This window comes from Mytilus edulis, chromosome 8 (assembly GCF_963676685.1).
Source record: "Mytilus edulis chromosome 8, xbMytEdul2.2, whole genome shotgun sequence".
In the NCBI taxonomy this organism is placed as follows: Eukaryota; Metazoa; Mollusca; class Bivalvia; order Mytilida; family Mytilidae; genus Mytilus; species Mytilus edulis.
In genome coordinates, this window is record NC_092351.1 from 7,130,244 (window position 1) to 7,156,985 (window position 26,742).

At 31.8% G+C, this 26,742-nt stretch overlaps 1 protein-coding gene across 1 annotated transcript; it reads right to left on the reverse strand.

Moving 5' to 3' along the window:
* Window positions 1–345: 345 nt before the first annotated feature.
* Window positions 346–26,508, reverse strand: LOC139486710 (uncharacterized). The gene is made up of 17 exons (XM_071271633.1): window positions 26,433–26,508; window positions 22,410–22,578; window positions 21,806–21,909; window positions 21,135–21,251; window positions 18,842–19,036; window positions 17,951–18,066; window positions 16,866–16,992; window positions 16,247–16,276; window positions 15,166–15,681; window positions 7,588–7,765; window positions 6,657–6,760; window positions 5,219–5,335; window positions 4,444–4,647; window positions 2,817–2,920; window positions 2,192–2,312; window positions 1,479–1,502; window positions 346–923 (listed from the first exon to the last, which is right to left on the reverse strand). The coding sequence occupies exons 1-17, from the start codon at window positions 26,500–26,502 to the stop codon at window positions 463–465; spliced, it is 2,757 nt and encodes a 918-aa protein (XP_071127734.1). The 5' UTR covers window positions 26,503–26,508; the 3' UTR covers window positions 346–462.
* Window positions 26,509–26,742: the final 234 nt, after the last annotated feature.

The following is a 26,742-nucleotide window of genomic DNA, read 5'->3' on the forward strand; positions in this document are numbered from 1 at the left end:
CTGGCAAAAACAAACTACAAAAATTGAATTGTTCAGGAGTCCATGGAATGTGACAATGACGTTGCAGTGAATGATAAGAAAATGGAAATAAGAACTAAATGTATTTCTTTCAACAAAGTGTCCCTATACGATTTTGAACTCTTTTGTAAGATTTGCGACCTAATAAAACCGTTATTATATTTGTGAAACTGTGAAACTTTTCAAAAATCTACACTTTACTACGTATTCATCCAATTCTTGATATTTGCATTGAGCCTGGTAAACCAAATAAGGCCTCAATCTGAACGTTTGCCAACATTTATTGCAAGATCGATATCTGTATACTAACAAACAATTTAATACTGATTCTAAATACTTTATTTCTATGTAATAATTATTCTACAAATACAAAATATCAAGTCAATATGTCAGTGTTTTAACGATTGTATGCACAATTTTGTTTTTATTTATAAAAAAAGCATGTTATAAAGCGTTGCCGTTGGACATTGGTCCAGAATAAAAGCTGTATAGACTAACACCAGACGGTCTTCGGGGGAGTTTCCCTTGCATGTAATCATCGAATGTATCATTATATAAAGGTTCCACTTTTGCAATCGGTTGTAATGTTTTGGACGGAATCCATTGTGGGTCAAACAAAGGAAAGAAATTTAAGGGTTTTTTGGGTTTAAAATTATAAAGTTTAGCTGGTTTTATTACACTTGGAACAAATGTAATTTTTTGGACCACGTCAGGTTGTCCAGTCCCGTCGTCAACGATTGGTGGAGGTTTCTTCTTTCGTTTTGGCAGTTTTATTTTCTTGCATATACATCCATATTTCCGACAGCAATATCTGGCCAACAATATGGCTAGAATAAGCAGTAGAATGAATGGTAGAATAAGCAGCATGTACAACCATGCCAGGTTGGGAGGAACCTCTGGTATTGCTACAACATATCAAACGTAATATCATGTAAACCATATTTCGTTTAAACATACTATGTATTTCGAATTTTAATAAAATGTATCCTTTTTTTATATTTTATGAATCATTTATAACCACGTGCCGATATCGATCTTTGAACAATTATATTTGATATAAGTTATACTTTTTGGGGCGTAAAAAAGTCAAAGGTTTCGCCGATATGTCACGTGCTGTGTAAAGCTTTAATCTACCAATCAAATACGAGAGTCTGAATTGGGTACTATACAGAATAGAAAATAATGTAAATCGTGCAGAATGAAGGGAGTGTTGAAGAATCGAGAAAGAAAAGAGTAACAGTTTTCTATAAAATAAATAACAGAGAACGATTGGCAAATGAATACAAAATAGAGAAGAATGGTTATGAAAGATAAACACGAGAAGAAACCCCTACCAAGATCTTTAAGTATGTTTTTTGTACTTCTTCCAAGTATCAGTTGATTTGAACATCTTAAAATATCTTCTGTCAATCGTTTTTTAAGAATCTTTTTACATTGAACATTAAGCTATTTGTACTTACTGGGAATTATAACCTCACATGTACCTGAAACGAAGATGATCAATTTTACTGTGTGCTAAATAGATAAATTATCTGCATAGAGTAAAAATTAATGTCTTGTTGGTTTTCGGTTGGAATTTTCGAAAGTTCATAAAAATTTAAAAACATAGTAATTAAGTACTTTATAAAAGGGAAGACTAAACATTTTTTTGGGGTTGACGACATAATACAATAAAGTTTTTTTTGAAGTTATGCATTCTTAAGATGATTAACTTTTTACTCCCGGAATTAACTCATTCTGTAGATATAAACAGAAATGATGAAATTTACATGACACTACAAAATATTAACTATAAAATGATTCTATGATGTTTTAAAAATAGAACACAATGAATGTTAAGAATAAGACAACGTCAACGTAATATTTTAGAGAGAAAAAAAGGATGTCGGAGCTTGCAAATATGCCTACAAACTTTGATGTCACTCTTATATAAACCTACAGATGTTGATATACACGCAAATGGAAAAAAAAAATGAACAACACGAAAATATAAAGGACAAAACATTTATTGTTGTCTTCTCTATGGTCGGGTTGTTGTCTCTTTGACACATTCCCCATTTCCATTCTCAATTTTATGTTTACTTAAGTGGAACAATTTAGCGGTGTTTGATTAACAGTAATTATCAAATTATAAATATGCCAAATCATATTCTTATTAGCCAAATAAACTTACTTATTATATCCCATATAACAAGTTTAACGCCACCTGTGTCAGCATCAGAAGATGTTGTTGTATTACCACAAAACTGTGGAGTTTCTGTAGCGTAAATTGTATCACCAGTTCTTCTGAATGCCTAGATTTAAAAAACAGAACATGATTATGTAACAGTTAAGCAATTTAAATAGTAAAATATTGAAGAAAAACCCCCGTAAACATGTATTTAGAATAGAAACGGTACACTAGATTTAAAACACGCAGCAAAAACAAAGTATTGGAAACTGCACACAAACGAATCTCATTAATATTGCAGTCTTACTGATAACAGGTTGACAGGTTTAAACAAATATTTCAATGAATACAGTATCATTATAATTGCAATGTGTTTTACTGGTCTTATGCCAACCAGGGTGAAAGTAATTTACCTCAGAAAACATCCGTCAAAAAGATTATTTTGACACTTAAAATATGAATCCCATGCATTGAAAACAAAATCTGAGTTAAAAATGGTATCAAAGGTTCTAATTCTAAAAAATACATGATTAGCACTACATCATTGTAAAGTAACGCTGTATTACAGGACAAATATTTACTTGTTATTCATAACAAGTATGATCATAATTTGAATTTTAACACGTACTAGACAGTAAAATGGCTCGATAACAAATGGATCGTCGTTCCATATAGACAGGTAGGTATCGGGTCCGTCTGATATTGCGTGTATACAGCGGTATAGTCCTTCTCCTGTAAGTATATAGTGGTACATGTACATATAACATACTGTATAGTATATTTTAGTTTTATCTATTATCTCGTCTGGCTTATAGCTTGCCTGTTGTTTTTTTCATAGTTTTTCCCCCTTATTCAACAGATAGTGAAATGAGTAGATAGACTGTGTTAACTTTATTGGTTTTCCCACAAAAAAATTATTATTACATTAGATGATTGTATGTAGATATTAGCTGCGATTTTAACGTCCAGCAGTGAGCCGTGTTTATCTTGCAGTATTCTCTGTCTACTTTAGAACTGAGATTCTAATATATCTTACATCCATGTGCAATGGTTCGTTCCCCATACAGCACATGTGGGGCAGGATCTGCTTACCCTTCCGGAGCACCTGAGATCACCCGCGAGTTTGTGTGGGGCTCGTTTTGCTTAGTCTGAAGGTTTCTATAAAACTGAAATCCGCTTGTATTACGCTAAATTTAACTCTATGAACAAGGTGTAGTAGTCAGCCGAGAACCAGCTTAGGTTTCTATGTTGTGTCTTGTGTACTTGTATTTGTTTGTTTGTTTGTCTTTTTTTTTATTTAGCAATGACGTTGTCAGTTTAGTTTTAATCTATAAGTTTGACTGTCCCTCTGGTATCTTTCGCCCCTCCTCTAAAGTACGAGCACAATCTACGAGTATATTGTTCTCTCTCCACACTCCCATATAATTGTATTAGCATATACATCTAGTTTGACACTGGAAGTTAACATAAACATAGTTGAATGAATGCTTATAATGATAAGAATAGTTTATAAATTTACTTCAAACCGTGCTAACAATGTAAGCGACTACTACAAAACGGATTTTCATAACAAATTTTAGCTCAAAACGTATTTTCATAACAAATTTTAGCTCTAAAATTTGTTATGAAAATACATTTTGTAGTAGTATGCTTACATTGTTAGCACGGTTTGAAGTAAATTTATAAACTATTCTTACTCAAGCAATCATTACAGAATTGGTGCTATTTCAGAATTCAAAAAACCATGATCTCTGTTATAGAAAAATCAAAAATAATTTTTAAAACAACATTGATAGTCATGAAGTGTTCTTTCTCTGGAAAAGAAATTGCTTTATTCATTTAAAGTGCTTGTCTATTTAAAAAAAAACATTTACATTTTAGTCTTAAATTACCTGTGCAGACTTTTATATGTATATTCGTCTTTTTGGGGATTGTTTTTCTTTGATAAGGTTTTACAATTACTATCCAGTTTTACAATTTCATCCTTGTTTTTTTTTTATCGTGTAATCAATTTGATAAAAAAAAATACAATACAGACAAAATTCATGCCTGACGCGTTACGTGTGATTTGTTTAAGAATCAACAACTTGTCAATTTAAATTTTGCAGTCTTGCTTCTATACATGATAAGATGTTTTTTTTTCTTTTTGCTGTTGCATATGTACCTTTTAAAGCTAAATGTTGCGTGTTAGTTATACGTATATATATAAATATGTAAATCTCAGTTATGAATACTGGAATCGGTATAGTGCAAACCTGATTTAGTTTTGTCATTAGACGTTGAAGAACACGTTTCATTGTATGTAATGTTGATTAAAGTTTTATCTGTACAGACATCAAATACAGTGTCAGGACACATTGATGCGTCCGCTTGACCTTCGTGCTGAATGGAAACATTACCAAACTGGGCTTGTAGATCTTCTGGGCATGTTATGTTGAGACTTCCATCAGCAATGGAACCTATGAGTAAAATAAAACTTAACTTAGATGATATTCATAATTGTACACATTACAAAGTTCAGTAGTTGTGACGCGATATTGCCTTTAACGATATAGTTACGCTAATCAAACACCAATTTAGTATTCTAAAGGCAGTTGTATTGTTAGTAAAAAAGTTGTGCGTTTAATATTTAAGAGCACTGTTATAAACATTCAAACCTATTTGATCTTAAACCAAAATGATGTTTCATACTGAAAATACACAATTCTGAATTTCAGTAATAATTTTTTTCTGAACATACATTTTCAGTAGAGCGAATCCGTGTAACATCAAGTTTGATGTTTTCTTTTAGTTTCTTGTTTTTTTTTGTTTTTTTTTTAAGTTTTAAGTTTTCTTTTTTCTTTTAATATTTGGTGTTTGATAGACTATGATAAATAAACTCAGCTTTAAGACTTGTGGTGAATCAAACTAGACTATTCTGTCGTTCGACACCATATACAAAGGAGCTCGTGGTAATGGCTTTCAAATGTTAATAGAACATGATACAAAACGTAAGGCGAAACCTTTTCTTTAAGCCAAGCATAAACCTACCATCTCGAACTAATGTAATGAAATTACGACTGACCAATGTCCTGCTGCACACGTTGTCAAATGTAGCCGAGTTTTGACCATCTCCGACCATGTTATCTTGTAGATAGGGATCACGTTCTAATGAATATATAAATTCATGGAAAAATAAGAAAATCGTCGAGTCTTAATAATTTTCGTAAACATAATTATTATTAGTTTTCATATAGCTCGTAAATTAAGATACGATCCGTGTAAATTCATTGATTATCTCAAAAATAAATTCTAAAAGGTTTTCAATTTAATACTTTTATTAGATATTTAAGTATTATTTGATCGGTACAAACAAGGACTTCGTAATAAAAAAGTTAAAGGATAAATACTAATATTGCTATGACATGTACTGCCCTATGTTCTGTCAATAATTTGTCATAGGATAATGTGTTTTTCTAATTTTATTTACTGTTTGATATTTCAATCTTGGATACATGACATTTTTTTATTATAGTCGTTGACCTAGCTCTCAAAGCGAGTACTCTTAGATTCTGTATTGGAGGCCGTACATTGACCTTTAATGGTTTACTTTTATAAATTGTTATTTGGATAGGGAGTTGTCTCATAGGCGCTCACACCGCATCTTCCTATATATATTGAAAGTTAGCCACTGATCTTTCTCTATCGTATGAAACATTACAAATTATATCATTGGTATAAATATGTTCAGTACTCACCTGTTAACTGGTAGTAATAGGCAATATCACTATCAACACTCACCTGTTAACTGGTAGTAATAGGCAATATCACTATCAACACTCACCTGTTAACTGGTAGTAATAGGCAATATCACTATCAACACTCACCTGTTAACTGGTAGTAATAGGCAATATCACTATCAACACTCACCTGTTAACTGGTAGTAATAGGCAATATCACTATCAACACTCACCTGTTAACTGGTAGTAGAAGGCAATGTCACTATCAACACTCACCTTTTAACTGGTAGTAATAGGCAATGTCACTATCAACACTCACCTGTTAACTGGTAGTAATAGGCAATATCACTATCAACACTCACCTGTTAACTGGTAGTAATAGGCAATATCACTATCAACACTCACCTGTTAACTGGTAGTAGTAGGCAATGTCACTATCAACACTCACCTGTTAACTGGTAGTAATAGGCAATATCACTATCAACACTCACCTGTTAACTGGTAGTAATAGGCAATATCACTATCAACACTCACCTGTTAACTGGTAGTAATAGGCAATATCACTATCAACACGCACCTGTTAACTGGTAGTAATAGGCAATGTCACTATCAACACTCACCTTTTAACTGGTAGTAATAGGCAATGTCACTATCAACACTCACATGTTAACTGGTAGTAATATGCAATGTCAATATCAGCACCCACCTGTTAACTGGTAGTAATAGGCAATGTCACTATCAACACTCACCTGTTAACTGGTAGTAGTAGGCAATGTCACTATCAACAACATGTATTTCTAAACACATATAGAACTTTATTATCAAGCCAAAAATGTTGTTCGTTTGTTCTGCTCTGAAATATTGAATAGTTTGTTATGAATATTTGTATACCAGAATATAATCATTCAGTCTTTAGATTAAATTGTTTTAGCAGTTATGTGCACGCAGACATACGTCATATGCATAAAAAGATATTTTTATCCTTTCCAATAACTTTGCAACCATTATTATTCAGTTACAGAGGTGTTATTTACCTGCTCAATTATTAAAAAAATCATAGTTATTAATTATATTCTAACATTTTTAATTCCAGCTAGTGACAAGTGTCGTGTTAACAAAATATGAGCCTGGAGTATAATGTAAAAAGCATGGTATCTTTAAAGAGCTTTGACAACCATTATATAGTGTTGATAGACATTTAATGTACAATTCCTGTCTGAAATGTCATAATTAAGTAATGGTTGGCAATTCAATGTTTATAACGTTAAAGTAATTTAAGATGTCAAGGTTTTTGTACTCACAGACACCTTAATCCACAGCAATTGGGACAATTTGTTTTATTTTTCTTATTTTCGATGATCTTGCACTTTTTACTGTTTTGATGTCAGTGCAACTGACAAGTTTCGTGTGGCCGACAGGAGCATATTGAACTTTGATAACTTTTAAAATATCGATAAATGCTATCAGTCTGAAAGCAGTCGATCTATTTTTCACCAATATAAATATAAAAGACTATAAGAATACTGTTCAAGTTATTTCCGATATATTAATTTTGTAGCTTTGATTGCTTGATATCTTGTTTTAATGAGTTCTCGATTGAACCATATGACACAATAGAAATGGTTTAATACTTGTTATGTTTCTTAATCATTTTCTATTCTAATTGAAACTTTCTATTACCTTAAGTAGTATAAAGTTCCTGCACTGTTTTGCTCTTCGCAATGAAAATCGAATGAATTGACCCCAGGAATATTTACTTTATACAATTGTAGGTATGAAGAATTTACAAACGTCATGTCACCTCGGTCGGCTCCTTTCCACACTCCAATAAGCTGTGATGGAAAATTACATTGACATGCTGAAAACGAAAGTCAACAATATATTAATAAATTGATGTTATATGGTTGTCTGTACATTTTCACTAGACAACATATTAAACAATCATCAAAAATAAGCAAACAACGATAACAAATAATGTCAGGCTCCTAGCTTGGGATAAGCATATAACAAATTTTGCGATATTGTTATTGTTATGGTTATTATTATAATCTAATTAGTTATCAAAGGTACCAGGATTATAATTTAGTACGCCAGACGCGCGTTTCGTCTACATAAGACTCATCAGTGACGCTCATATCAACATTTCTATAAAGCCAAAAAAGTACAAAGTTGAAGAGAATTGAGGATCCAAAATTCCAAAAAGTTGTGCCAAATACGGCTAAGGTAATATATGTCTGGGATAAGAAAATCCTTAGCTTTTCGAAAAATTCAAAGTTTTGTAAACAGGGAATTTATAGAAATGACCACATTATTGATATTTATGTCAACACTGCCGTTGAAAGAACTTCGATTTTTTCGAAATACTAAGGGGGTTCTCACTAAGGATTTCTAACCCAGGTTGATATTACCCATGCCGCATGGTAAAAACTCTTAGGAAGTAGAGAGACGAAAGATACCAGAGGTTCAGTCGTGTAGATCGAAAAAAATTACAACGTCATGGCTAAAAATATATAAAGGCATACAGACAAATAATAGTACACATGAAACAACATATCAAACTAAAGACTAAGCAACACGATCTCATATGCTCCGGAAGGGTAATCACATGTGGCACCCGTCGTGTTACTAATGTTATTACAAACCCGGTAAATAGTCTTATTCTGAATTTTGGGTCTACAATGCTCCTCAACTTCGTACTTTATTTGGCCTTTTGATTTTTTTAATTCAAGGGTCACTGATGAGTATTTTGAACACAAAACCCGCGCCTGGTGTTCAAGATGCTATGCATTGTATCTATGAGGAGTTGCACATTATTACTTTGTAATTAAACTCACACGTTAGGTTTAATCCACCATTTTCTACATTTGAAAATGCCTGTACCAAGTCAGGAATATGACAGTTCTTGTCCATTTGTTTTTGATGCGTTTTGTTATTTGATTTTGTCATGTGGTTAAGGACTTTCCAAATTGATTTTCCTCTGAGTTCAGTATTTTTGTGATTTTACTTTTTATTCACTATATATTTAGAACAAATTACTCAGATTAGTAGTGATATCCACCAACAGTATTCTGCATTCAATACGATTTCTAGATAATATTTTTTTTATAAGACGACAGAATATGGAATTGATGAATATTGCGCAAGGCTATGCTTTTTGGAACTGTTTATGACGTGTTTACTATTAAGTGGCGAGCGGAATTTTCATTGATAATTATCAAAGTCTAGAAAAACCTGAAGTACTTTTAAGGTAGATAGGGTGTCTTCCTCCATCTTGGATTTTGAAATACTAGAAAACAAGGTCTTGATCTTTGATGAAATGTGCAAATTTTTATAGTAGTAGGTAATTCATGTGAAAGAATTTTCATTATAATATAGAAAATGCCATGTTTGATCATATGTATGATTGTATTTTACAAAAATAAGAATTTATTCTTTTGTTTGATTCATTTTTTCCAACTTTCTCAAATAAGGGGAGGCAACTCAAATGCAAGGGCAGATAATTCAGATAGTGTTACTTTTACAATAGAATGTGTTAGGAATTTACCAATTTTTACATGTAGCAAGAAAACGAGTCCGGTGACCCCATTTTTTCTTTTTTTTTATCTGAAAGCATAATATTGGAGCTATCTTCTCATATTTTATCTCAAAGTTCTATGTTGTGGTTTGCGTTTTATGGCGGAAAAATGGGTTTTCCATGTATAATCTATACAAAATCTTGACAATTTTGCACAACCTGTAGTGTGAAAATAAGTCCGGTGACCCATTCTTTTTTATAATGTTTTTAAACAAGCAGAATATGAACTACATTTTGGCAAATTATTAAAAGATTCTATGGATTATAATTTAGACACTCCATCTACCTTAAATCGGTATTTTGTTTTTTTTGTGATGTTTTTTTAATGGCATTGCCGTTTTGATGTCTCAAGACTTTACATTTTAATTTCTTCCTACATTGTTTACAGCTCTGTTAACAAATAGGCGGTTTTTAACTTTCAAACATGTTTAACTCAGGCAAGGGCTTTATTTGTTTATCCCACGCGAGGGGCATTTCATTCAGTGGTTATCACCTTATTTATGTTTTATTTTTCTTATTGACCTGAGGATGACAAAATTAATTAGTTACTCGTTAGATTTGTTTAACTTGTTTGTATACTTACTATATGGAACATGACGGGTATAACATATGCAGCAGGATGCGCTAACAATAATGGAAATCTTAATATTATAGACGGTTAGATAGTACTTGGTTTTCAAAGTCGTTAGTTTATATGTGTATTGTTTTGAGGATTGATATATTTTATTCGATTTTTCTGCCATCATGTTGTATGTTTCCATTCTTCTGTTGGAGTTTGGAAGGTTTCCTCGTATCTTACGCTCCTTTCATGTCGATGGTTTATTATTTACTATACGGTATGTGTTTTGCTTATTAGTGAAAACCGTACATGGCTGTATAACTGTGTACATTCTTTTCCTCCGATGATTTTAATTTGTGGTTAGTTGAATAGTTGCTCCATGACTCCTTTCATTTAAGGGGAACATTTAAAACTGTTTCAATATCTCTGTTTTCATACCTTCTCATTTTTATTGAACTAGAAGCAACAATCCAACCCTATCAGTTTGTTGTATAAAAAGTTCAGTTATGTGATAATAACAGCCTTTACCAAACTTTTAGTGTCACAAAGCTACAACCACAATAATGTAATAAATGCAATATTTTAATGGTAACGGTTATGTGCATGTTGCATTGCACAAAATAAAAACAAAAATGTACAAGAATTAATTTATTTTTGGGTGTCAAATGTTTTAACATACTTTGTACGAGAATAGGGAGATTTGAAATGATTGCCAATACAACTATCCGCCAAGGTAAAATGAAGTGGATGTAAGCAATTATAGGACACCGTAGGGCATTCCATTATAAAAAAAAAATATACCGGAAAGTCAGCTATAAGCGTAACCGACATAACAAAAAGTATAAAACAATTTAATTGGAAAGCTAACTATCTAAATAGCAAAATAACAAACTACCGAACTCCGAGGAAAGTTCAAATCAAGAAGCACGTAATCAATGGAAAAGTCAAATGCTAAAGCACATCAAATGGATAACAACTAGGGATGTCAACTCGGTGAATATTTACTAATCGATTACTCGTTGGATTTACCCAGCGATACTCGAGTCCTCGCTCGGTAAAACATTTACAAAATGGAAACACAAAACTATACCTTTTAATGTACATGTAGTGTGGGTCGTTGTCTTATGATGGTAACACCCTCAACATTATTACCTAGGATTATTGTCCAAGGAATTTTCTACCATAATTGATTTACGTTCATTTACGACATGTACTTATTATATAAAACTAATCTAGTAATTGATTTTTATCTAAAGAAAAATATTACTCAAACAACAGTTTTGGAAATCGTAGAAAAACACATTTAAAGATCAACAAAGGGGTGATGATTATAACTTACTACTAATACCATAAAATGACATTAATCATTGTTTGAGGGTCGACACAGTATGAAATGAACTTGTTCTTATTTAAAAATATTATCTTACCAATTTTTTCTTGGACGTAGCGATTTCTCAAATTTGTTTAGTATACAAAATGTAACAACCAGTTTTGCTGATGAACATATATGTTTTTTGTTCAAAACTTTGTTTATAATCTTAAGAAATCAACAACATTCTAACAAGTAACTGATCAGTCGAGTATCATTTTGGTAATCGATACTCGGTACTACCGACTACTCGAGTACTCGTTGACATCCCTAATAACAACTGTCATATTCATGCCTTTGTACAGGCATTTTTTTTAATCTAAAAAATGGTGGATTAAAACTAATGTATAACAAAACAATTTACAAAAATAAATATGACAAACATGAACCTACGACAACCACTGAACTAGGGACTTTTTTACTCACTTTATTTTGTTCTGTATGCTCCAAAAGGGTGATTGAGCGCATTTCCCAAATAAGGACAACAGTATTATACTGTCGCTCAATAGACATAAATCAATCGGGCGAAATCTAATCTGTGTCACAAACCAAAAATGAGGATATTTAAACATATCAACTATACAAACAAGCAAATAACGGAAACACCGACATATATAGAGACGGATTATTTGATAACTGCCATATTCCTGCCTTGGTACAGGACATTCATTAATGCATGGTGGGTTTAACCTGAATTTAAGGTTAGCCTAACCTCCTGATTATATAACAACATTACATGACAGGAATTCAGTACAAATAAACGAAAGATCACTCAGAAAAGAGAAATACATAAATAAATAATATGACGGTACATTACAACATATAAAAAAGAAGATGTGGTATGATTGCCAATGAGACAACTGTCCACAAGACAGCAAAATGACACAGACATTAACAACTATAGGTCACCGTACGGCCTTCAACAATGAGCAAAGCTCATACCGCATAGACAGCTATAAAAGGTTTACCACACTTTCAAAATACCAACGAACACCTTACATACAAAGTACACTACAATAGAATCATGAAAAGTGCGTCACACGAATGCATCGACGCCACAAATAGTGACGTCGCAGGTAAATGTTTAAGAATAGAATAAAAAGTTGAGATAAAGTTTGTAATGGTGTTATATCTATGTATTTTCTAGCCATGACAATAATATTTATAAAGAATAATGTTAGTAATGGTGTGTGTAATTATTTGTATTTTCTAACTATGTCGGATTTTCTTCTATTAAGATTTAAAGGAAAACAGTTAAAAACACAAATAAATCCTGTGAATATAGTTACTTTATACTCAAATCATATAAATGAACTAGCTGATTAATCGTCTTAACGTTTACATACAGACAGGAAATAAAAATAGAATTCAAAGCACAAACGATAAGATAATATCGAACCAGAGTTTCAAAAGACGACACATCATAACTAAATAAATGAATTAACATATTTTCTTTTAATATCTCATAATGTTTGACATTTATGCTCCTGCTTAAAGGGACGATAACCTCATTTAAAGTTTCTATAAATAAACATAGTATTTTTTATGGAAAACCTTATATCATATCTTAAAAATAACAATAACTATCCTTCAAGTTCATTTTTGCACTCAAAAGCATCAAGATGCAATCACAAACCATAGATTAAATTAAGATTTAATATTCAACCAATTACTGTATATTTCATCAAGCAATTCCATGCAGAGAGAACAAACTTGCGATTCATTATTGAGGTGATCATATTTACTAAATATACAGAGAAAAATACAAAATCTGCCTACAAGCTTCACTCGCATTATAATTTTTAATTCATATCTAGGGACAAAGAACATGATAAAACCAGTAATAAATAGAAATAGACCTTCAAACATATTGAGTATATATAATAACATGTAACGATAGAATTAGCAGTAGTAATCGAAAACTCGGTAGCTCGATGAAATCATTTATGTCCATGAACTATCAAGAGCAAGCAGTATAATTTCTTTTGAAGGTTTGTGTAATTCATTGAGGATTTGATGGTCAACACTTTTTTTTATTCTGAAAGAGCGTTAGAGGAACCATACAAATATAAATGTACGAGCATCAACTTTTGAAATCAGATTTACTAGTAAATACTAAAACAAAATCAAAACAAAATCTGTTTTCTAATTTGTTTGTTTTTCTTCAATTCTGTTTACGATTTTCAATTTTTGTACATCAATAAAACCAGGATTAATACTTCAGCAATTGTGACGGAAACCCAATACCGTTTAACATTGTAAAATCATACTTATTGATTTCGACATCGATGGGTTCCGTTTTCTCCTCTTCCCGAATAAATATAAGTTCGTCTGATATATAAACATGCTGTTGTACATCCTTCTAATCACTTACCTGCTATTGAGAGTAACGAAAACCAAGAATAAAGTCGTAGTAAATCATAAAAGAACATCTTGCTTTTCTTATATCCCAAACTTTTAAAACATTAATTAAAAACTTGCAGTGTTATTTTACCAGATGTTATATTTCTGTGAGTAATGCATATGGAAAATCTGGACCTTCAAGATTTTCAAAGATAAATATAACAAAACAGTTGGAAAATTCATACAGAACCGTTATTGTTAATCAAGTAGAAATACACTTATATTAATTTGTATAAGAATTCATTAGAACAATTAAGAGTCTATTTTCTATAACCACATATTACCATTTGCATGCAGTCTCTATGGGGTTGAAATGATAACATCTCCTGTGCGTTTTTAACATTAGTTCATCGGTTTCTAATTATACTTTAACCCACCCATTCATTCACACGTTAACTTTGTATTGTGGTCTCGGTTATGAGCAATTAACCAATAAATCAGACACAAACCATTGATTTTGTTGATCATTCATTTTAAATGTATAGTTTTGTTTGTTATATCTATAAATGTTTCTTACACTTTAAAATTTATTATTTCCGCACAATTGACATATTTGCTTTTGTCTCATATATCATCTTTTTCATACAATAACAAAATTCCAAAATTTATATGAATCAATTATTATATTCATATCACATCCATACATTTCATTCATAAAAATATGATTGTACAAACAAACAAGAAGTTTAGATGTAAGTATATGATTGAACGTAATTTTTTTTCTCAATCTGACAGAGAAAACATTTATATTTTTATTTCACTTAGATGAACATATTTGTTCATTATTAATATATAAATCTATTATGGAAATACGTTTTTTTTTCAGTTTTTACAAACACTTGTCATCGTATACTAATTCTTTCGTTACATAATCTTAAAAATCTGACACTTTTAAAATATTTGCCTTATAAAACGATGGATACAAACTAATAAAATTATGCTGCTACATCTAAACATGCGATCGGTATTTTTTTCATAGCTATCTTAACTTTATAATTGTCTTCAAGTAAATGATTTGAAGTTTTCATCATTGAAATTGTAGTCAATTTCATTTAATACAATTTCGTTTATTTTTGATTTGTAATAAATTTCCAACATGTTGGTGAAATATAACACATTGATATACCGTTCATTTGAATTAAAGAACACTAATAATTTATAGGGCCCTTTATAGCTTGCTGTTCGGTGTGAGCCAATGCTCCGTGTTGAAGACCGTGCCTTGACCTATAATGGTTTATTTTCATGAATTATGACTTGAATACCTGTCAAATTCGCACTAATATCACATCTTCCTATATATCTAATTATGATGAAGATGAGTAATATACAAAACAATACTTTCTGTTAATGTTTATTCCAGGTCTAAATCCTCATCAAAAACCCCAGAATCAAGTCGGAATAAACTAGTCTGTGAATAGCTACGACCAGATCTTAAATAACCGTCAAGTGTATCAGAATACATAGGTCCAACCTTAGGGGTCAGCATTATAACTGGAATTTTTCTTTCTTTAAAAATAGCAGATATCATGGTTAAGTCATGGATTGACTGCTTTGGTTTGAACACATTAGGAAGGTCGGATTCGGAAGAATTAGACAAATTTCGACTTGCTAAAGAGGATGACATTGTGTTCTTTTCATCTCCATTCATGAAACCTGTCTGTGATTCCTGTCTGTTCATGTTTTGTCTATTCATCTTCCATTTGATAGCTGGAATTCTTATTTTTAGTGGCTTTCTGCGCAAACAAACACAACCATACTTCTTATAGAGACAACAAGTTAGAATGCAAAGCAATATAATGAAACATATAATTCCAAGTCCACTAGCCAGATAATGTAACCAAGTTAAATCCACCGGTGACTCGGGTACAACTAAAAGCAGAAGAGTTACATCAAGTGAGAGTGCATTGTGGTATGTAAAAAGTAAAACACCTTAGAAAGAGACAAAACAAGCATTTAATAACTGCAAATATCATAGATGATTCTACTAAAACATATGACCTCCATTTAAACAATCAGATACTTATAAATCCCGTCGTTCGATTTTGTCAGTTTTTATGGCCTTCTTTTTATTAATTGACATTGAAAGTCGATATTTGTATTACACTTTTTATTAGTTATTTTAAAATTTTAAAATTGTTTACAGAACTTTTCTAATAAACTTATCTGCATTTAAACGGAGATGGTTGTTAAACGTACACAAGACTGCAACTTAACGACACAACGAATCAAATATTTCTAAAATGTTAATCTATTCATGAAAGCAGTATGATGAACTGTCGTTGTGAAAATACTAAAGTGTTTATTAACAACATCGATAAGTCTCTTACTCACAACTCTCTATGCCATATGCACTTGCAAGAAAACAGATTTAATTTCAATGACTGTAAGAAACAGCAACTTAATCGTTTACAAATTATAATGTCAGAAAAATTACCTGGCAATATAACTCTATCAGGACACCTCACTGCAAAGATATAATTTAAATCAGAACATACCTACATCAAAGAACAACATGCTGTTTAAATTTACATACAAGGCTACTGGAATTTTAAAATCGATGTCACAAAGGTTAGATATTTAAGGATCATTGCATATTATACTACTAACATTATTCTATAGAAACGCGATAAACATATATGATACTGCAAAACTAAATGATTATCTGCTAAAACAAAGAGTAAAAATGAGGACCCTAACAACTTCGTCGGAATTTAAGCTATTTGTTTATAGGTTGCTAAATCGTCATTTATTGATTTTAGTTGTATCTTTGTGTTCCGACATGTGGTTTGATATTCCCAACCCCCTTGTGTTTGGTTGGGTTCTTGATGCCCAGTCTCTATGTTGTGTTTTGTGTACTGGTGCTTGTCTGTGATCTTTTTCATTTTACCCATTGAGTGTATTTAGACTTATGAGTTTCGATGTCCTTTTGGTATCATGTGCATCTGTCTTATGATCAAGTTCTTACTTACTTAGACTTTTTGACAACTATAACAACTACTATGCAATTTATGAAGCCATGATGACATATGCATGTTGTCTACCCTGATACTTACAAATAATATGCCATGCTACAATAGTAACACCCTCCGTTGCTGATCCAAGATCAGTAGACGTTGTTGTACCCGTACATGCTGTCGGCGTTTCTGTCGCGTACAAAACATCCCCTGTTAAGGAGTATGCCTGAATAAAAAAATCCAAATGTAAACATAAGTAATAACAAAAAAGATTTTTCAGTGTGGTCGATTTCCATTAAATGTTGATAAAATGCATGTATATGAAGAAACGTATAAATAAATACAGGGTCAAATACAATTTGAGTTAGGGCTTCTATTTTTTTCCGTTGTGGGTCTTACACCATTTCTGAACATAAATATAGTAACAACTACTTTGTGGGATATTCCAGTTCGTAAAATACATAACATGTTGAAATCAAACGAAAACGAACATTTATCTACCTCAAAGCCAGTTTATCATAAGCCTGATTTTGTAAAACGTTTTGTAAATAATCTTTAATCTATTGTCTAAACCGTCTAACTGTTTTGATTTTAGAGCCTCTGATGAACGTACTAACTTATAAATCTGGTATATGTTATGACACTCTGTATAACTTTTTAAAATAACCACATTTTTACAAAACGATGTCGTATACGGTCTCAAACGCAAGGTTCTTATGTTCAACTATAGGTTGCATTTCTGTAAATATAGACAATGGAATTTCTCATAGGAACTCCATTTGCAGCTAAAACAGTGACACTTTTACTATAATAAAGTTTTGTAAAAAATGATATCCTAGAATGGAAAGTACTACTACTTTATTCAAAGGTCAAAACATAGGGCTGTCTGTCATATTTTTACTCTTTATATGCCCTGAACTTGTTAGAGTTTAAACAAATCAAATTATCTATGAATATTATATATCTTCCCAAAAGAGGCGTGGTTTGTGAAACAGCTGTATTTAAAAAGTGCAATCAAAAGCCTTACTATTTACAATAGCAACCTAACACTTTATGTACTGTACAACAGTTTATAATGCAATGTCTTTGTTTCCATAGTAGGTTCGAATGACTAGTTTTAATTTTCTGCCGTTTCTTAGATGTAAATAAATTATAGAAGGAAACTTATTATAATTCATACATACAAAGCAAGAGAATCTGAATGTATTGCTGTCATCAACCGTCGTATCCTGATTCCAAACCCCTAGATATGTTTCAGATCCCAATATGATTGAGAATAAACAACTGTACTTCCCTTCTCCTGTTAATAAAAGTTGATAATGTGTTTTGGGTAGATAAATAATCCTGAACCGATTTCTGATTCCCCCATAACAACTTCTATAACTGCATCATATCAAACAGGAACAGTGTGTTTGTGTTACTAATGCAAGAACAAACATATAATCTTAAATAAAGGCAACAGTAGTATACCGTGTTCGAAATTCACGAATCGATTGAGAGAAAACAAAGCCAGGTTACAAACTTAAATTGAGGTAAACTCATCAACTATAAGAGGAACACAACGAAACAAGAGAAACACTGAAGTGCAACAAAAAGACAAAACGACAATTCAAAACACACGAAAACGAACTATAAGATAACAACTGCCATTTTCCTTAACTGGTACTGGACTTTTTAATAAAAAATGGTGGGTTGAACCTGGTGTTGCTGCTAGCCAAACCTCCCGCTCTTATGGTGTTGTTTAATATAACAATACAATGATAAAATTACATGACAGGTTTACAGTACAAATAAATGCATGAACATTACGGTCAGAGAAATACACAAATAATCATTACAATAGAACATTTCGGCATGCTAATTGTTATCAAAAGTACCAGGCCTACAATCTAATGCACCATGAATATTATTAAAGGAATAACTGTGATATGCAGAGAAATATTTAAACAATATAATTCTTATAGGTGTAGAGTTTACTTGGAATATTAAATGCCTTTTATCTAAATTGCATCTTCTGTTTTGTTACATATATTATTACAAAAATAAAGATAAAGATAGTCAAAATAGTTCCATACCTGATGTCAGTTTTGCTGAAGTGCAAGTGCTGTTGTATGTAAATGCTACTGCGGTCCTGTCTGTACAAACATCTACTGTTGTTCCTGGACACCCAGCTGTTTCAGTACCAGAAGAGCTTGTGATATTCACGTTGTCAAATACAGCCAATATATCTTGTGGACATGTTGTGTTAAGTAGACCTTCATCATACGAATCTAAAGAAATTATAGTTCAAGTTAAATTTGTTAAATGACAACTACAGTTCAATAGATATTCGAAGATGTGGTATGAGTGCCAATGAGACACCTTTCTGTCCAAGTCACAATTAGTAAAAGTAAATCATCATACGTCAAGGTTTGACCTTCAACACGGATCATTGGCTCACACCGAACAGCAAGCTATAAAGGGTCCAAAAATTAACTTGTGTAAAACCATTCAAGCACCAACAGTCTAATCAATATGAAAACAAACGAGAAATAAGAAACACTATGAACCACACTAACAAACGACAACCACTGACAACTAAATATTTTGTTAGATGTATACAGTTATTACGTCGACTATGTATACAGAGACGACATTTGAATCATTACATCATTACATCTTCACTCAACATCTAACAATAAGGATTTCATACGCACACATCATTATTTAGAATTTCCAACTAAATAACTATGATATCACAGCAATACATGGAATCAAATATATACCTATGAATCCCTAATCTACCGGATGTACACTGGATGTTTAAATTTTACAAAAGTTCCCATGTGAGCGATATCGCTGATGTTTTCCAATCCCATTCTTTCCACATTTTGCACAAATCTAATCTATAATGTGTCTATTCGTTACACTTCTATATGCTATCGAATACATCATCTCATTAAATAAAGCTTCTCTTTGAGGTCATCAAAATATAACATAGTGAAAAAAAAAGTAAAAATCACAAAAATTCTGATGACTCCGAGGAAAATTCAAAACGGACAGTCCCTTATCAAATGGCAAAACTCAAAAGCTCAAACACATCAAACGAATGGATAACAACTGTCATATTCCTGACTAGGAACAGACATTTTCTTGAGTATAAAATGGTGGATTAAGCCTGGTTTAAAAGCTAGCTAAACCTATCACTTGTATGACAGTCGTATCAAATTCCATTATATTGGCAACGATGAGTGAACAACACAATCAGACATAATGGATAAAAAGGTCACAAATAGGGGACATCAGTCAACATTGTGATATGATATATCTTAATCACAATCAAAATAAACACAAATTTATTAAAGAAGCAGAAACGGCATATATCAACTTAAACAACTTCATTGCTTTCTTATTTTTGTATTTTACTTATGTATGTTAAATATACGTATAAAGGATTGAAAGATTTAAAGTACTGGTATTGAATGTTTAGATACACATTACCTCTTCTTTGTGAACATTTTTTTTTTGTATAGACAATATAATTCTTGAAGTTGACCGATTAATATTTCAACAGACAGTCGGTTTGTCAATAGGTAATAAGTGTCCACCCTACTGATTGTGTACTCATATGATCAGAATATAACAAAACACACTAAAAGCCAAAAAAAAGTTCTTTAGATTCTCTTTTAGTGAGTGATCGCAACTTATATACATCAATAAACCTGCGATTAAAGAATGTACAGAATCAAGAAAGTTTGCATCATACCTGACAATATTGTCTCAGTTAAACAATTTCAATCTATAATACATTACTATCAAAAGGAGTTTAATTTCCAGTTGTCAATTATTAACTTTTTATTTCACAGCAGTAATATACCCATTGCTCCATTGTATTGGGTTCACATATTTGTATTGATACGTTACACTCGTGCATGTTTATACACTGTACATTAGAAGAGGAGTGATCTTATATAAAAACTTATCAAGCAGAGTTATGATGAAAAACAACTGAATTTGACACTAAAGTTGCAATAACGAATTGTCGTTTGCAACATTTGTACTGAGTGTGGACTCGCATGGAGGGTGCTTCATGACTCATAAAAAATGTCCTCTGTTTAGGAACCTGTCCTCGATTCTTCTGAACTTGTTTAATTCCCGCCGTGATTTTGTTTGTATCATCGTAAGATGTCGTTTATGTTCAAATTAAGATTTTCCTTCAAATGCATATGCACTTCTTAGCTTGGAATAACCGCATTTGCACTAGGTTTTTTTTTTTTTGTAGTGCATTTGTTTAATTGAGGGTCCTTCTATTAACAATTGAGATCCCTTTGTTCTGTTTTATTTTATTTTCTTGATACAATAACATTTCAAGATATAGAATTCTCTAACCTTTCTTTGTAATCATGATGAAAGCTTTTTCGTCGGTTGTCTCGGTACAAACTTCATCAAAAGTACGTTCTCCAGTCTTTGATCCAATCAAATTATCCCGTAGAAACACGTCATAACCTATTGTATTATTAAATAATTCATAAAAAACGGTGCTTTAAAAAGAGAAACATGGCAAGGCAAATTACAAATTTTACAATTATATTAAGAGTATGCACATATAAACGTTCAATTTTTTTTCAAATTTTATTTATCAAATTAAAGCTGATTGTAGATGCAGATATAATGTTTTGACTTGATATATGATAAAAATCAGATTATTGTTCAAGCTATGAAGAGACCACAAGTCATGGTTTTGTTAATGTGGTTTATTGCTGTTTTCGGTTTGTTGGTATGAGTTTAGGGTGTTTCACTATGCTCTATCGAAGCTCAAACGAATTTGCCTAATTTTGTTTTTTAAGCATGAAGGTTAGCTGTGATGAGTTGTTCTTAAGATGTGTTATTACTTTAGTCATGTATTTTCGTCACTATAATATTGCACGCTTTTGTTTATTATATTTTTTTTAAATTTTTATCAAATATGTTTTTATGGGTAGTTGCCTCATTGTCTCATACCACTTTTTCCTACATCTATCTAAGTTAGTAAGCATGAATCTCGGCTGTGTCACACTTACCTGTCTTATAGTAGTAGTAATATGTAGTATTGCTCACTTTGTGTATCTCTAAACACATATAAAGCGTGGTAAGTTGTTTGAAGATATCTACGTCCTCTGTTCCTCTGAAAATACAATGTCTCACTTTTCAATGATTATTTTAGTATAGGTTGAGTATTAATGAAATACCAACATATATCCTTAAGTCATTACATCCTGTAAGTCTCTAAACACATATAACGCGTGGTAAATTGGTTGAAAATATTTAATTCCTCTGTTCCTCTGTAAAGACAATGTCTTAATTATTAAAGATTAGTTTTGTACAAGTTTCGTATAAATGACTTACCAGCATATGTCTTATAATCACTAAAACCTTGTGCGTCTATCTAGGGTCTCGAATGATGTAAAAAATACTCATCATATAGTTTGATTTTGTCAAGGTAAGTATACCAAATATTTCACTGTCGTTTTTCTTTATAAACGAGTTTAACCTTAATATGACTGACTTTTATGCCATTTGAGTATATCCCCTTTACCACATTAACTGTCTTTTTAAAGTCGTCCAGTCTCGTTTTATAATAATTGTAGTTAGTGAATGTATAAAATACTAAAAATAATAAATTACTTGAGTAGGTATATGTCGCCCTGTTTTTCTATGCAACCAAAGTTTCTTCGACTTGTACCCGGAATTGATAGTGGATAATCTACTATTATGGTAGAATTCATATGGAGCTTATCTTTGCCTGCTATTTCATATTCATCATCGTAGTAAAATGGTAGGTTACACGTGGCATCTGTAATTATACAAGACAAACTTTATATACATAATATACAATGGAAATGTCTAAAAGAATATCTTTTTAGTCTCAGTCATGTAAGACCTATATTTGTGTCAACATCATACTATTATAACTTAAATCAAGGACGAATACATTTAAGATTATAATTGAAATACGCATTTATATGCATCTCAGTATACAGACGAGATATATGCCACTTCTATACATTCAGATATACAGTCGATGGTAGTTTAGTGAAAGAGGTTTAGAAATGTGTAGACCACTCGTTAGAACGACCTCTGAAATGCATTTTCTCAAAATTCGTCTACATAATTTTGATTAAAATTATATGTTATTAGGTCTTTCCACTTTTCTGTGGAAAGACCTATTGTTTTTCTTCTGATTATTTTTTTTTTTTTTTTCTTCCGCCTAATTTTGTTCTTGCGATAAACATTTGTTTCGCAATATGTCGCTTAGATATTTTGTATATGATATCGAACAGTTTATGCGCTTTTGAAATTTACCCTGCGTAAACGAATACTTTTCTTTGTAGGAGTTATCTCCCCAAACACTGTTTTCCTTGTTAGCGCATCTCCTTCGCAACCGTAAAAGATTATGACAAATTTATTTTACAAAATTGCTCGTTATATCCTTCGCATGATTTGTCCTATTTTGACCGAAGCGATATGACCGCTCCATATGAGAGTTATTTCCCCTTATGCATCTGATATAAGTGATATGAATTTCTATCTTATAAATCATAAGTGATAGAGACCTAGGATCTTTTGATTTGAGGTCCTTGGTCCCAAAAAATGAAAATTAGGTCAAGGTCAAAGGTCAAGGTCATATTCTGATATTTGAATTTGGCTTATTTTCACTTATATTCAAAGACTGTATAAGATATCAACAAATTATTTTTACTAAATTGTTAGTTGCGACATGTCGAAAGATGTAAATTTTGATTGCAAGCGTACGTTGAATGTAAAAGGGAGTTTTCTCCCCTCTTGTAGATAAAAATACGCGTTTGGTGATATAACTCATTAACTAAATATAATTAAGACCTATGGTCTTTTGATTTGAGGTCCTTGGTTTATGACCTTGAAATTGATCTCAAGGTCATAGCTTAATTTGACGTTCTAGATTTTGACCTTTGCTTTTATTCTATATGTATACATGATAAAGATATACAACTTTTAGAAAAAGGTATCAAACCATTTAACCTTGAAAAAAACAAAACCGGAAGTGACCTTTTGTAAACCGGAAGTAGCTATTTTTTTGTACTTTACTAATATAAAAGTATATAGAACCAGATATTTTTGGAATCAGTGTCAAGTAAATATTCAAATATAATCGGAAGTAACATTTTTCAAACCGGAAGTAACAAATTATCTCCCTTATTTAAAAAAAAATGTATGGAAACAATATATTTTTGGAATCAGTTTACTAGGAGCTATCATTTGACGATTAAAATGACATTTTAAACTTAGTTTCACAACTTTTCATATCAAAATACATTGTTTTGATGGAAAGACCTTCAATTGTTCTCTGAACAATTGGTTTTTAATTGTTAATTATTATTTTTCGTCTTTTTAGCTTGTTTAAAAAGTAGGTGCGGTATGATTGCCAATGAGACATCTCTCCAAAAGAAACCACACGGCACAGAAATGAACAAATATGGACTACCTGACGGAATTCTACATTTTACAAAGCCCATGCAACGCGTTCGCCTATAAAAGGCCCCCAAATGACAAATGTAAAACAGTTCAAACATGAAACTAGTCCTATATATGTATAAAATAATGAACGTACAAAAATATGTTACATAGCAATCACTGAAATACATGATTCTGACTTTGGAAAGGCACATAAAGAATGTGTACATCTATCAATGACAGAAGCTGTGTAGTGTGTAAAAAAACAATAAAATAAATTTTAACGTTAACGTACAGTCTTCAACAATACACAGAAGCATGAACTATAAACACTCTAAAAATATTTGAAATGTTTGATTCCCGAGAAACAGTTAAGGGATGTGGTTGGGCCCAACAAACATAGAGTACGTAAATAAAACCAACAGTATTATATCGCTGTTTGAAATTAATAAATCGATTGAGAAAAAACAAATCCGGATTACAAACTAAAACTAAGCGAAACACATCAAATATAAAAAGAAAACAACGACAGAACAGAAACACAACACTAAAATGTAACACACACAGAAACGAACTATGATATTGTAACGCCGCCTCCCTGGTGCTAGAGTCGGCCACCAGAGAACGCAGGGTCACAAAGAAAAAGAGAGTAAAAGGATCTATAAAGTATAAGGTTCGACGTCCACTGTTTACCGTCGGACCAAAACACGTTACAGAAAGGGGAATCGTATTCTTGTGTTTATATAACTCTCAGTTATGAAAACATTTGGAACTCTTGGTTTAATAGCTTCCTTGTGAGCAGCAACCTTTATTAAGAAAATCATGATAGGAAATGCAAGCACGGGAATATCGTATCAATTGGGAGATATATACCCCGTATGCAGGTGCTGCTGGAATGTTGCTACTTAGAAATGAAAAGTTCACAACAGTCAAGTAACAAGGTTGTCACTTATTTTGTATCTTTCTATAATCCCAATTAAAGGATAATAACACCCGTCTACATTATAGAACTGAGAAGACAACAACTTAGTATAACTCATTAAATGACATATTAATCATTTCAAAACCGCCAACATATCTATTAATGTGCACCTTCAATAGCACCGTCACCGGCACTGTCACCGTTACCGGTGACCGTATTTGTCACCGTCACCCGTATTTAGCACCGTTGTCGGCACCCGTATATAGATAGCACTGTCACCGGCACTGAAAATCTTAAATTAAAACAAAGTTAACTTTCAACGCTTGTCTGTATTTCTCAGACATATTCCAGCTTATATTTAAGTTCCTTCATTCATTGTCAACCCAACACTCCATCGTTTCTGTTGATGCTTTTGTATTTATACTTTCGACTTACCAATGGCAGAGCTTGTTACATATTGTTTACCAATGGGAAACCATGGATCACACAAGGGAAATTCCCGTAATATTGATATTGTTTGTAAACATGGATTGATCGTCATCAACAAAGATGGGTTTTGACTTTAATTTATTAGTTGAACATTAGAACAGTTTTATTTGAGTTTATTGTATAATAAGGTAACTACCGCGAAATTACGGAATCAGTACGTAAAAATAAAACTTCTTAACAAACTAACATATACAAATCTGTCGTATCATGGAAACAACAGCCAAAATAACAAAATACAAGTCTTACATTACTTGCAACATTAGACATCGCACAAACATCTATCGTTAATCCTCAAAAATTTCAAGAAACTGTACAGACATAGGTTTACTATAAAAAGGGGGGATTGCCGGCATTACAATATAACATTGGCCATTTTCCTGACTTAGTACAGGACATTTTAAGAACAAAAATGGTGGGTTGAACCTGGTTTTGTGGCTAGCCAAACCTCCCGCTTTGATGGCAATGTTAAATATAACATTAAAATGACAACATAACATGACAGGACGTCAATACAAATAAACAGAAGAACATACAGGACAAAGTAACACAAATATAAACAATACAATAGAACATTACGACAAGCTAATAGTTATTAAAGATACTAAGCTAATAGTTATAAAAGCTACCAGGTTCGTAAGACAGGAGTTGTCGTGGGTTGCTATATATTCATATTTGCTGATTGTTGAACGCTGAATGGTGTCAACCTTTAGATGCTTTCTTTAAGTCATTTTGATATAAGAGGCTTTTATCTTACATATAAATGTTACAAAATATAAGTTCTAGCAAGTAAATATATATGTCTTTACCTGTTTGAGAAATGCACAGTAAAATCATAGCACACACCAAACAATGTACAATCCTAAAGTAGAAATACATACTCGGGATACGTCTAATATGAAAGTATCCATAATCCGACAGATGATTACAAATTTATAATACACCCAAAAAATTGGTCAGTATGGAATGACGTCGTATAAAAGTAATAAATATGATTTAACGTAATTGATACGGCTATGAAATTACAGAAGATATATAAATGAGAAATAAGGCGTATAACCTTAGCCATAATATATCCCATCCCTAATCATCTAAATAGAATTTTTGACACAGTTATGT